General features: G+C 39.6%; 3 protein-coding genes across 3 annotated transcripts; 1 reads left to right on the forward strand and 2 right to left on the reverse strand.

Moving 5' to 3' along the window:
- Positions 1-133: 133 nt before the first annotated feature.
- Positions 134-4449, reverse strand: LOC143182413 (uncharacterized). The gene is made up of 11 exons (XM_076383379.1): positions 4305-4449; positions 3647-3763; positions 3082-3350; positions 2725-2935; positions 2183-2490; positions 1940-2063; positions 1649-1872; positions 1267-1453; positions 957-1169; positions 621-839; positions 134-554 (listed from the first exon to the last, which is right to left on the reverse strand). Exons 2-11 carry the CDS (start codon positions 3720-3722, stop codon positions 166-168), a joined length of 2220 nt encoding a protein of 739 aa, XP_076239494.1. The 5' UTR covers positions 3723-3763; positions 4305-4449; the 3' UTR covers positions 134-165.
- Positions 4450-6867: 2418 nt separating this feature from the next.
- Positions 6868-9046, forward strand: LOC143182419 (SAC3 domain-containing protein 1). Its single transcript, XM_076383391.1, has 7 exons — positions 6868-7120; positions 7451-7642; positions 7724-7885; positions 7995-8255; positions 8341-8481; positions 8550-8742; positions 8819-9046. Exons 1-7 carry the CDS (start codon positions 7017-7019, stop codon positions 8891-8893), a joined length of 1128 nt encoding a protein of 375 aa, XP_076239506.1. The 5' UTR covers positions 6868-7016; the 3' UTR covers positions 8894-9046.
- Positions 8991-10485, reverse strand: Med4 (mediator complex subunit 4). Its single transcript, XM_076383393.1, has 4 exons — positions 10196-10485; positions 9708-10114; positions 9491-9610; positions 8991-9350 (listed from the first exon to the last, which is right to left on the reverse strand). The coding sequence occupies exons 1-4, from the start codon at positions 10315-10317 to the stop codon at positions 9181-9183; spliced, it is 819 nt and encodes a 272-aa protein (XP_076239508.1). The 5' UTR covers positions 10318-10485; the 3' UTR covers positions 8991-9180.
- Positions 10486-11227: the final 742 nt, after the last annotated feature.

The raw sequence follows: 11227 nt of genomic DNA on the forward strand, positions 1-11227 counted from the left end.
TCATGGTGGTCGACATCTCGCGATAATTCCTTTTTCAGTGACGATCGTTCGCTAATTGAACGTAACAACAACGGACAAACAGACGGGTAGATATAACATGATTCGTATGGTTAACGAAAGTAGGGTTGAGAGCTTTTTTCTTGTCGATAGTTTACGTTTTTATTCTTATATTAAAAATTGACAATGGATGACGGTAAGAACGAAGCAAAAGCAAAAGAATAAATATGAATCAGCTAGTAAACGGGGCGAAGAAGAAATTCGTAGTGTACGTAATAATTGGACCAATAGTTTTGCAACGATCTGTTGCGTATCGTTTTTGGTCATTTCATTCATAGCAGTATTCGAGGTTTCTAACGTTAGACTGTCGATAGTTGTAGATGATAAAATTCCGTGGGAAATGGTTTGTTGTTTGTAGTAGTTTTCGGGTCGCCAATTACCACAGGACGGAAAATTGTACGGTACTGGTGGCATATCTTCGTCTTCGCCTACTTTGAAAATCAACGACATTCCAACTTCAGCGTGAAATTCGATATGACAGTGAAACAACCAATAACCTGTAACAATATAAGGTCGAAACAATTCGAAAATTCGAAAGATGTAGCTACTTTCTATGTACATACCTGGATTGTTTGCGTAAAACCGTACGATCGTGTAACCACCGTCCGGTACCGTTACCGTATCTTTCAGTGGAGCGTGATCGAGATGTCTGCGTATGAGTCCTTCCTCGTCTAATTTCTTCACCTTTTCCACGGTAATGTTCCTTCCGAGTCTTTCCATCGCTATCACCCGAAATTGATATCCATGAAGGTGGAACGGATGATTCGCATCATAGGCGAGGCCTAACAAGCAATGTTAGTGTGCTTAAAGAGCGTTAAGTTAAGTGGATAAGGGGAAATACTTACATACTATGTATATACGGTAGAAAAATGAAAAGGCTCTAACGTTTGCTTACGTACCTTCGTCCACTAAAACAATTTCCACTATGCTGGCGAGTTTGACTTGGAGCACATGTGTGCAAGCACAGTAATTCCGTTCACAGCCTTCTACAGTACTAGCGTTGCAAAATTTATTCTGATCGACGGCATCTCTCTGAGACAATAAAGGAACAGCCGGTAGTTTCATCGAGATGTGATTCAGCTGCGGAGTAAGAACTCGCTTCGCATCTTTTACTGAAAATTTGTTGATCTTACGTTAGTAAAGTAGTAAAATATTGATTTCGTATCTTTACCTTCTGATCATTCGACGAATGAAACTATAAAACTGTACCTTGATGAAATCCATAGAGTTCGCCGCGATGAAAATGAGGATTATCTTTTTTATAAAAATCGTAAGATACATAAAAGCGATAATTTGGTTCCATCGTATTCGATTGATCGTTTTCATCCATAGCTCTTAGTAAAGGTATACTAACGCTACTGTTCGTTTCAGTACCTTCGTTTAAAGCGTTTACTCGCTGTGAAAAAAGACCATCACGTATTGAAATTATTACCATTGACGCGTCTTTCCACATATGTAGTGTATTCTATGTACTGTGTCAAACAGTAGAAAGTATTTTCTACCTACTAAGGTACTTATATGAATCGCTTATATGAATACGTATACGCAGAAGCATATATAGGCATACGTATTGTTAAACACGTGTACGTACCACTCCTGGAAGAGAGCTGTTCGATTCGTGCTCGTACGATACTTTACCCTTTGGATCTTGATCGAGCGCACCTTCGTATCGTAGAATAGCGACTTGATGAGCCTTCGTAAATCTTTCGTCGCAGTCCATTAATCCTCGAACTCGTATCCAATAGTTGTCCACATTTCGGGTCGTTTCAACGATGAAATCGAATCTCTCGCCGGCGTAACTTATGAGAGATTTCGCTGAGCAACAAAAATCATTACACGTATAAGATAGGAATAGAAATTAACCTATTTTCTCGTCACGTACCTTCGATTGGTTCGACGTCGCGTCCATCCGAACTGATTATCCATATAACGTGATCGTCGATCGACAATTCGATAGGACAATTGAGGAATTCTGCGTTAACAAGTCTAAATCTGTGCCTTTTGTTCTGTAAAAAGATACAAAGGTAAAATCGAAAATAAGTATACATGTGTACGTAGAAGTTATCTTAACGAAATGTTGGATAAATTGGTCGGTTTTTGACGTTGTTTTTCTTGAATACGTTACCGGTTTAACGTTAAACGTAGCAATCGGCATCGCTGCGACTGTTGACGAATCGTTTGTTGTAGTTGAAGGAGAAGAAAAAGAAGCCCTCTCCGTCGTGAAACGACCCAAACCATTGATCAGTAAATTCGGTGGTTTGTTGTCACCGCCAGCGTAATGGTGGGCCATAAATTTATCGATTCCTAATTCATGAGTCCAGTCTAAGATCAAAACGGTATGCTCATCGATATCGTATAAATCCCTGTGCCGATTCATCTTTGGAGGTACACGAACGATTAAAGAACCAAACGCTCCGTCACCTCGTTGAAAACCTAAACGGTGAGATCAATTTGAAAAAAAATAATCGTGTGAATTGTACGTATGTAGGTAGGTAGGTAGGTACTCGTGTATGGATGTGTTTCGCTTGACGTTCCGTTCTGACAATGAATCGCGTCGCGTCGGGTCGTGCCGTGCCGTTAACATAGACTCGACGCTCCTTTAAGAGTGATGGTAAATGACTATTCGAAATTTGGGTGCGTTATTAAGGTATCGTTTGCGAACCGCACCTAGATGCGAATGCCAAAAATGCGTGCCCGCCTCCGTAGCAATATAATCATACCGAAAACTCGATCCTGGCAAAATCGGACATTGAGAGACGTATGGAACACCATCCATGTACGGTGTTTCGACATGATGTTGCCCGTGCCAATGCATCGTGGTGCTCTCAGAATGCAATAGGTTTATCACGTCAACTATAATTCTGTCACCTTGGCACACCTACGAACGAGTTAGGAGATACATATGTAGAGAAAAGAGGAAGAAAATAGTTTCGGTATATCGGTATTGCGGTATCGGATGAAATCGGTTCAGAGGTATTAAACTATTAGAAATGTTATACTTATAACCGAAGTACTTTACCGTACCTCGATTGCCGGTCCAGGCATTTGTCGATTAACGACCAAAATCGATCTTTCGATTCCATCAGCTGGAACGCAGTGTTTTCGAAAACAGTCGGTGATGTTATGCGGGCAATCGTAACACGCTTTACTCATTGTGCGGTAAGTCTCTAATTTAAAGACATAACGGCACTCCATCGGCGGTGCTCCGTCCTCGCAGTTTCTCCGGCAAGGGTGCGTGCTCCAATCTAACTCGTCAGCTGTATCCGAATCGATGCGATCGTCATCGAAATCCTCTGAAACGAAGCAAGAAGGAACGCGACAACTGTCGCTATAACAACAAATGTACTTACTTGTTCGATTATGTTGCAGGTATTCATTGCAGGAGTCTAGTCGTTTGGCTGATCCGTAAAAAATGTAGAAAAAGTCGCGCAACGTTCAGCCGTCCTCTTTCGAACGAACGTCTATCAAGTATCGACGCAACGAATCTAATCTTACAAGCTTACGACAGTATTCGTATCTACTCTGTACGATGCACGTGTACCTGCACGATATTTGCATACTTATCGTATCTTTTTTTCATTTTACTCACCGGACGAACAGCAACAGCCACGAAACAGGAGTAGAAAAAGCTTTATAAGAAGTAGCAACGCGTTCCAATTTGTCATGTTTGACTTAGCCAAAGTGAAGTAGCCAAGTTGAAAAGTTTCTGTAAAGGAAAAGTCTATTTAGAGTTGTGTATGCACAGAAGAAAAGTAGGCACCTATATGGATGATTCAATCGCGGTGACAATTTTTCGTAGACGGAGAAATTTTTAGAAATATCATGATCTACGCAACGTGTTGGGCAATAGGACTACTTACTTACATACAAGTATAGCAACTTTTCGAGCAGAGAGCGCGAGCGAGCAAGAAAGAGAAGGAGAGGGGCTCAATATTTTTCCTTATCTAATCTGGATAGTAGGAGAAAATATCCGAGAGATGAAAATTTTAAGATTCGGTCGGGTTTTGTTGTCCCAAGCGGCGACACTACGTATCTATCTGATCGTTACGTATCGCGAACAAGTATAGTAGGTATCATGGGCACAGACTCATGTTCTCGTTTTCATCTACCAATGTGAACGATGAAAATAGTGAAAATTTCATTAAAAAGGGAATAAAAATGCGTAAGCGGTATTATATAATTATAGTCGTTAAAACAAAACCAGACGAAGTAGTTGATGTGACGAGAATAGTTGGAATACTACAAACCGTCCGAATCGGATTTGAAACAACCTTCTTGGTTGTTTGGTCTCGTTACTTTCGATCCTCTCGATCCAGCGCTCGCGACTGAGTAAAATAGTCGATGTTTCACGAAAGACTGGACCAACGTAACTCATCGTCCGTTTCTTTATACAGGAATTGCCCGGAGGTCACACGTACCCCACGAATCACCAACGGTCCTCTTACTTTATTCGATGTAGTAGCAGGATCCTCTGTATACAGGCAGAGCCGGTACAACGTGCATCGAACGACGGACGACGAACGTCACAATTTACGTACATAGCTATGTATCGTTTCCTCTTGCAATCGTTCTTCCCCTGTAAAAGTATCACAGGGGAATTTCCATCGGTATGTTGGGAAGGAAATGATCCGTATCGATGAAGCACATTTCCTCGTACGGATAATCGAAATCGAAGCAATGTAAACTTCGTTTGGATTCATCTTTCGCGTTAAATGGTACAATTCAAGTTCATACGTAAACGCTTTTCTTCGCGTGATCGTCCGAGAAAAGGATCATTTCGATATTTCATCTCGTATTCTCACAGTACTCGACGAATCTCTTACAGTCTCTCCAGAGCGTTCGTTACCGTACTTATAGATGTTTCGTGAAACCGTGAAACCGTGAAACTGTGAAATGATGCTTATTCATCGACTCGCGAAAGAAGACATTACGAATTTGACTACAGCTTTTGTTCATCGTAAATTTCGAACTGAACGTCATGCAAACTGCCACGAAGGAAATGTCGTCGACGTTGCGTTGCGGTAATCGCCACAATACGTCCTCGAAAAACCGAATCTTCATTTTAGAAAATTTTACAAAGAGGATCAAATACTATACAGTGCACGAGACGCGTCATGGGATTTTCTCGGTACGTCTGCGATACACGTGATATAATCATCATCGCTCGCTTTTCAACATTTCCGCGATTCACGAGCAATAATCGTATATCTAACGTATCTAACTATTAACGATTAAACGATGTAGAGCAGTCAAGTATCGTCCGCAGTTCGTGTCGTTCGTCCCATCGAAATGCCTTTGGGTTTCCTTTTCATACAGATACATTTCGGGCGTGTCAAGAATATGTGGATATACGTTATATCCACATGTAACGAGATATAAACACAATTTTCTACGACGAACGTCGTCGGTAGATCGGACCTAAGAAAGAACGTCACTACTTATACTAGTACAGTATGCAACTATGCGCGCATACAAGAGACTCGCTGCACCTCAGAATTGTACTTATGTTGTTGTTCTATATGGAGGCCATTTTCGTACGACCAGTTTTTTTCTCTCTCCATCTCTATCGTAAAGAAAGAAATTGAATCGCGTTACGAGTTACATACGAGTGAAAAGAATTACGAAGGGAAAGACGTTATCATTGAAACTTGTTTTTCCATTCTATCATATATGTAAGTACATATATATGTATATATGTACTTAGACGTTTTCCCAAAAACTCCAATGATCCCATCTCACTTGTTTGCCTCAAGATAAAAGACCATGCCCATGCACAGTCTGTAACAGTTTTATAGAAATACAAGCGGTACCGGTCAAACAGCTCCTTTCGAAACGATTCGGAATGTTTATCCGTCGGTTTAAAAAATATCTATTACCTAGCAGTGAATACGCGAGAAGAAGAGAAAGGTGAGTGAGTGAGTGAGTGAGTGAGTGAGTGAGTGAGTGAGTGAGTGAGTGAGTGAGTGAGTGAGTGAGTGAGCGAGCGAGTGAGTTTCGTGTCCCGAAAACAGATCGTTCTAATAGGCAAGAGAGAAACGACGAAAACAGGAGAAAGAACAATGAATACGAAAACTTGTACTGGACTATTACAATTGGTTCAACGCAGCAAAGGCACGAAAAATGAAAGCAGAGGAGATGGAGGAAAAAGAAAAGAAAGTATAATTTATCAATTTTCGCGTTCGAATGGTGTTGGGAAGAAGATATCACATGCATCGTGCAAATATGTAGATATCGTGTGTCGTAAAATCCACAAGGACGTGTAAGAACATTCCCCTCGATTGCTTTCAAATCCTACGAAACCAACGTTGCGTCGCGTCGCGCGGCCCGTTATCTTACTGCCGCTTTGGAAAATCTTCTTCACGTAGCTTACTTCGAGTAAATCTTACGGAAAGATTGTTATCTCGATCTTTATCGTCCGCAATTTAAGCTCGATTTAATTCTGCTGATATTAAACTATGATCAATGTATACGTATAAAAAACGCTAAGAACGAAGAAAGATAGTACACTAACGTTCGTAATAAAAACGTGCAATAGTGCAATATTTGAGGATGTGCACGGTACATCGCGTATATGGCACGTTTATAAGACGTGGGTATAAAGTATACAAGATAGATATCGCCGCTCATCGAACAACAAGGAAGAAAGAAAAAAGGAAAAGGAGTGCATGAACGGGTTGCGGATGTGCGCCTCCTCGTATGTACACGAGGGGACAGGCGCGTTCATCGCGTCACTCGCTATACGTATACCATGTAAGATGGTTGTATGTACATATACATGCATATCAGCATCAGCGGCCATTCGATTTGCGATCGCGTAACCGTTGTGTTGTGACTGTGCGACATAACCTGCCCTGTTCTCTATGGTTGATTATTATTGCTTACGCGACCCACACGTCGATCGCGCGATATTTAGGTCCGACGACAAATTCGTATTAATGGCGTCAGCATAAAATAAACGGATGCTTGCTCGTGAAAAATCACAATCGTTCGATCAGTCTTGTAAGATGAGCGAAATAATAGAAGGAACATGTCAATCCATGTGTCCAGAGAAGGAACGCGTAATGTAAGTCGTATGTGTATCGCCGAATCGCGCGATAAGAATAAAGAATATACATAGAATATTGTAGACTGTAGAGTAATAATTGTAAAATTGTTCGACTTGAATGGAATCGTTTAACGAAACGATTTGATGAAATGACGAGTATCACAAATCATAATAGACCTGAATATTATACCTATTTTTCTTTTGAAAAAATACTGACCATCGAAAAACTGCTACCGACTACAGCTCATTTTCTTCCTCTTTTTGCCTGTCATCGTATGCTACTTCTTCTGCTGCTACTTAACATGAAAACCTCTCGTGGATCTTTTGGTTTTGGATTCCATAAAAAAGGAGAGAAAGGGAAGGTTTGCTGCACAGTTTCGAGATCGATGATAGTACGAAAAAGACGAGACGGCCGAAAGCGGATCCGAGGAAAACTGTGAAATGTTTCAGTCGTTCGGCAGCAGGGCTGGTTATGACCGATCCGAATCAATTGCGTCCTGCACCTGTACTCTTATCAACCATTGAATATTTATTCAAGGAGTATGCTTAATGTCGTTTATCCTCGTTGCCTTAAGAGTCACGAATTCCTTGATAGAAATACCATATGTATACGCGTTTCAGGATAGCTACGCGAATCGACACGGATTGGCTGATAATATACGACTTTATTTTCGATCGTTTGAGATCGGTGAGACAAGATGTTGTGATTCAAAGAATTGGCATTCATGCCAGTATTCAAATTCTTGAACCGATCGTTCGATTTTTGGTTTATTCTGCGCAAAGGTATGACCACATACATATACATATGTGTATTTATTTTATCATACGTAACGTAAGGTTCGATTGAATTGAATCGAAGTGAAGTGAATACAAGGAATGCGTGTAATTGTAGATTGTGTGATCGGAGTACATCCGAATTCAACGTAAAAATAAATAATCAGCATCTTTTCGAATGCATAACGCGTTTGTTGATTCTATACGACGAACGGGATGCTGCCGTAATAGCAACAGGCTGTTCGATGACAACGGAGAAGGAATCGAAATTATCCCGCAACAACGATCACCGTCAACAGATCGAAGCGATGTATATCCTACTGAATATGGGTGATTTCGAAAGTTTAAGAAGGGCATTCGGTCTTCCGCTGTATCTGAAGTACGAGAACGCAGTACTATATCGAATCGTCATTAATTTCTGCGTCTCTCTTCACTATCAGCATTATCATGTATATTTTGTATAGGAGATCCACGCAAGTTCAACTATCGACTAAAATATCATTAGCCTGCTACTTAAACAATTACGCACGAGTTTGTTCCTTGATTCGACGACTCTCTCCCCTACTTATTTGCGCGGCCATGATCAAAATACAAAGTTTAAGAAGGTACGTACATATTCTGGTGTACCTATTTGCATAGTTTGTATCCTTACAATTGTAAAACATCGTTTCAGGACAGCTTTAAAAATAATGAGTTCTGCATATAATAGCCAGGCACTTAAATATCCAGGCTCAAAGTTACAGGAACTTTTACTGTACAAAGACATAGATAAGGTTCGCGCAGATTGCGAAACATTCGGACTCACGTTTACGATCGATCAGAATATCTCGTTCCGAAAAACAGATTTCAAAGACGAAGCACAATCGGTAAGAAGAATAATTTTCTTTCGCCATTCGCATACACCTCTTCTTCAACGATAAACCGTCTTTATCCGTGCTTCAGACGAATTCCGAAGCGTATTACAATCATCAATCTCTGCACAACTTTTTGCCACGAATTCTCTTTGGATCTACGTAAAAGAAGCAGCGGTAGCTCTTCACCTTCTCAAAATTGAAATTATACGCAGAATTTGCATCGCAGGTACATCGGTGGGAGAAGAAGTAGGGGGAGAACATACGCATGACAATGATAATTATATTAAACGTAATATAATTATAAAATCCCATAAAAGTGTTTTCTTCGTACATCTCAACTATCAGTCCCAATCAATGTTCAAGCATCATTCGATCTACATTCAGTTCAAAATCACAGACCACGCATATGTATGATAGAGTAAAGGACAGACACAAGACGCGAATAGTGAGTCATTGCGAATCACTGGACGAACTGCTCGAGGAATCCGTAGACATAACTTCGACATCCTCTGTTTCCTGTTTATGTGTATTCATAGTAACGCTTCCTTGTCCAGTCACCGACATGTGAATCTCACCCGATGGGTGCCAGGCGAATTGATTAGCCTGTGACACTGGTGGTTCTGAAATAATAACCAACGTGAATGTGATTCTTAACAAACAATTTGATTGAAGTCAGTGGGACGGAAGCTTTGTAATCGTAGGAGAACAATCGATTATAGATATTGCTGTTACCAGTAGAGTATGTACACAGCAAACGTACCACCAACAGGATGACCAGTTCGGTGCAAATCTGATGGTATTCCAGGATGGGAGCCTAACATTTGTCCATTCAAAGGTAAATCGCTTAATCGTCCAAGATATCCTAATCTCATTTCGATATCTATAACGAATACACTTCCTTGTAGAAGCTTTGTTATTCTTTAGATACAGTGCAGAGCAATAAAGAAATAGGAAAATTAAACATGTAGAAGACTAACCTGTCGGATATGGTCTCCTAGGATCACCTTGTTGCCACGTAAGAGGAGCACAAATAGCATTGGATGCACTTATTCTATGTGCGTATTTAATCAGTTCCTCCGATGGCACAGGCTTTTTATTAGCACGAGCTATAGATCGTAATTTTTGTTTCGCTTGATAAATAGCTGTAGCTAAAATTTGTTCTGCTTCTTTTAATTGACGTTGCAGTCGACGAATATCTTGATCTTGCCTTTCGACCTCTGCCCTTAAGGTCTCCATCTTCAAATTAATTTTTGCTTGTTCGGCTGCTCTCTTTAGAGTAGTTTTCAATTCCTCGTCTTTGGCTATTAACAGTTCAGTCAACCGAGCGTGTTCCTCGTTCGACAATTTCAAAGGTTTTTGAACAATAGTATTCTCTATCATTTCTCTAGAATGCAACGTCAAATTCTCTTGTCAAAAAAGAAGATAAAGAACAAAATGCATTACTTAAGATACTCTTAGTTCTTACTTTGCTATTAATTCGATGTCATCGACGAGGGACAATAGTACTTCTTTCGTGCTTTTACCAGTTGCCATTTCGTCAACGTTTCGTACATGTGCATACACAATTTCTCGTTCCTTTTTCAACATTCAGCGATATTACAGGCATATGCACGTGTCGCACATAGTATCGATGATCTCATTTCGTTCGTTTCGAAAACTGTGAAAGATTCTTGAAGTGTGATCGTAATTTATCGTAAAATTTTAATAGTTACTGCTATAACAAGCAGTATATAGCGTAACAATTTATTGTTGCACACCCGTAACTTATGCGACCGATTCTAAACTAAGTATTAGTTCGTGGGCGCTATCGCTAGATGGCATCGCCAATAAGCCAATATAGTTTTCAAACACTGTTTTTTGCAATGAACAAACGAAACAAGCAATAACTATTGTCAGCAATCTGGCCTTATGAGGTCAAGACAATATGCACAAAACAATAAGCAAAAAAATTAATCTGACAAAGGTATATATTATTTTATTCGGACATAAATTAATTACAAACGTGTCCTTAGATTAAATACTTTACTAAAAAAAAAAAGGGAGAAACTGTCATCTATTGTACAATACAATACAATACAATACAATACAATGCAATACAATAGGTATCATCAACATTAATAACTAACAACGATTACAACTAGCTCTACATATTTATGATATACGCATGAATATAAAAATCAGTTTCTTTCCGTTATGATAGTGTTTATGTATTCACAGTAACTAAGTATGTCGTTGAAGCAAAAATCGTAGTAAATAAACTGAATATATAAAATACTGTAAATGGTATAACTGAAATGTAAAACAATAATTGCGATATAAAATTGAATTAAATGCTATACGTAGCGTGAATACACGTAAAAGAAAAAAATGTAGAAAATTTTACTCTACGGTTTGATAAATTAGCATTAACAGTACGTACGACAGAGGAGCGCGTTTGAAATATTAAGGTACTTATTTACAGTCACAGAAGTATCGATCTGTTTTAATTTAGAACCTG

The sequence above is a fragment of the Calliopsis andreniformis genome, chromosome 8, assembly GCF_051401765.1.
Source record: "Calliopsis andreniformis isolate RMS-2024a chromosome 8, iyCalAndr_principal, whole genome shotgun sequence".
Taxonomy (NCBI): Eukaryota; Metazoa; Arthropoda; class Insecta; order Hymenoptera; family Andrenidae; genus Calliopsis; species Calliopsis andreniformis.

Coding starts and splice junctions, on each gene's coding strand:
- LOC143182413 (XM_076383379.1), bottom strand. CDS start 3,722: ATGACAAATTGGAACGCGTTGCTACTTCTTATAAAGCTTTTTCTACTC. Junction 3,351..3,646: donor TGGCTGTTGCTGTTCGTCCG/GTGAGTAAAATG, acceptor GCTTCGTTTCAG/AGGATTTCGATGACGATCGC. Junction 555..620: donor GTTTTACGCAAACAATCCAG/GTATGTACATAG, acceptor ATATTGTTACAG/GTTATTGGTTGTTTCACTGT.
- LOC143182419 (XM_076383391.1), top strand. CDS start 7,017: ATGCTTGCTCGTGAAAAATCACAATCGTTCGATCAGTCTTGTAAGATG. Junction 7,643..7,723: donor ATTGAATATTTATTCAAGGA/GTATGCTTAATG, acceptor TACGCGTTTCAG/GATAGCTACGCGAATCGACA. Junction 8,743..8,818: donor TCAAAGACGAAGCACAATCG/GTAAGAAGAATA, acceptor TCCGTGCTTCAG/ACGAATTCCGAAGCGTATTA.
- Med4 (XM_076383393.1), bottom strand. CDS start 10,317: ATGTTGAAAAAGGAACGAGAAATTGTGTATGCACATGTACGAAACGTT. Junction 9,611..9,707: donor TAGGAGACCATATCCGACAG/GTTAGTCTTCTA, acceptor TATTCGTTATAG/ATATCGAAATGAGATTAGGA. Junction 9,351..9,490: donor AACTGGTCATCCTGTTGGTG/GTACGTTTGCTG, acceptor TTATTATTTCAG/AACCACCAGTGTCACAGGCT.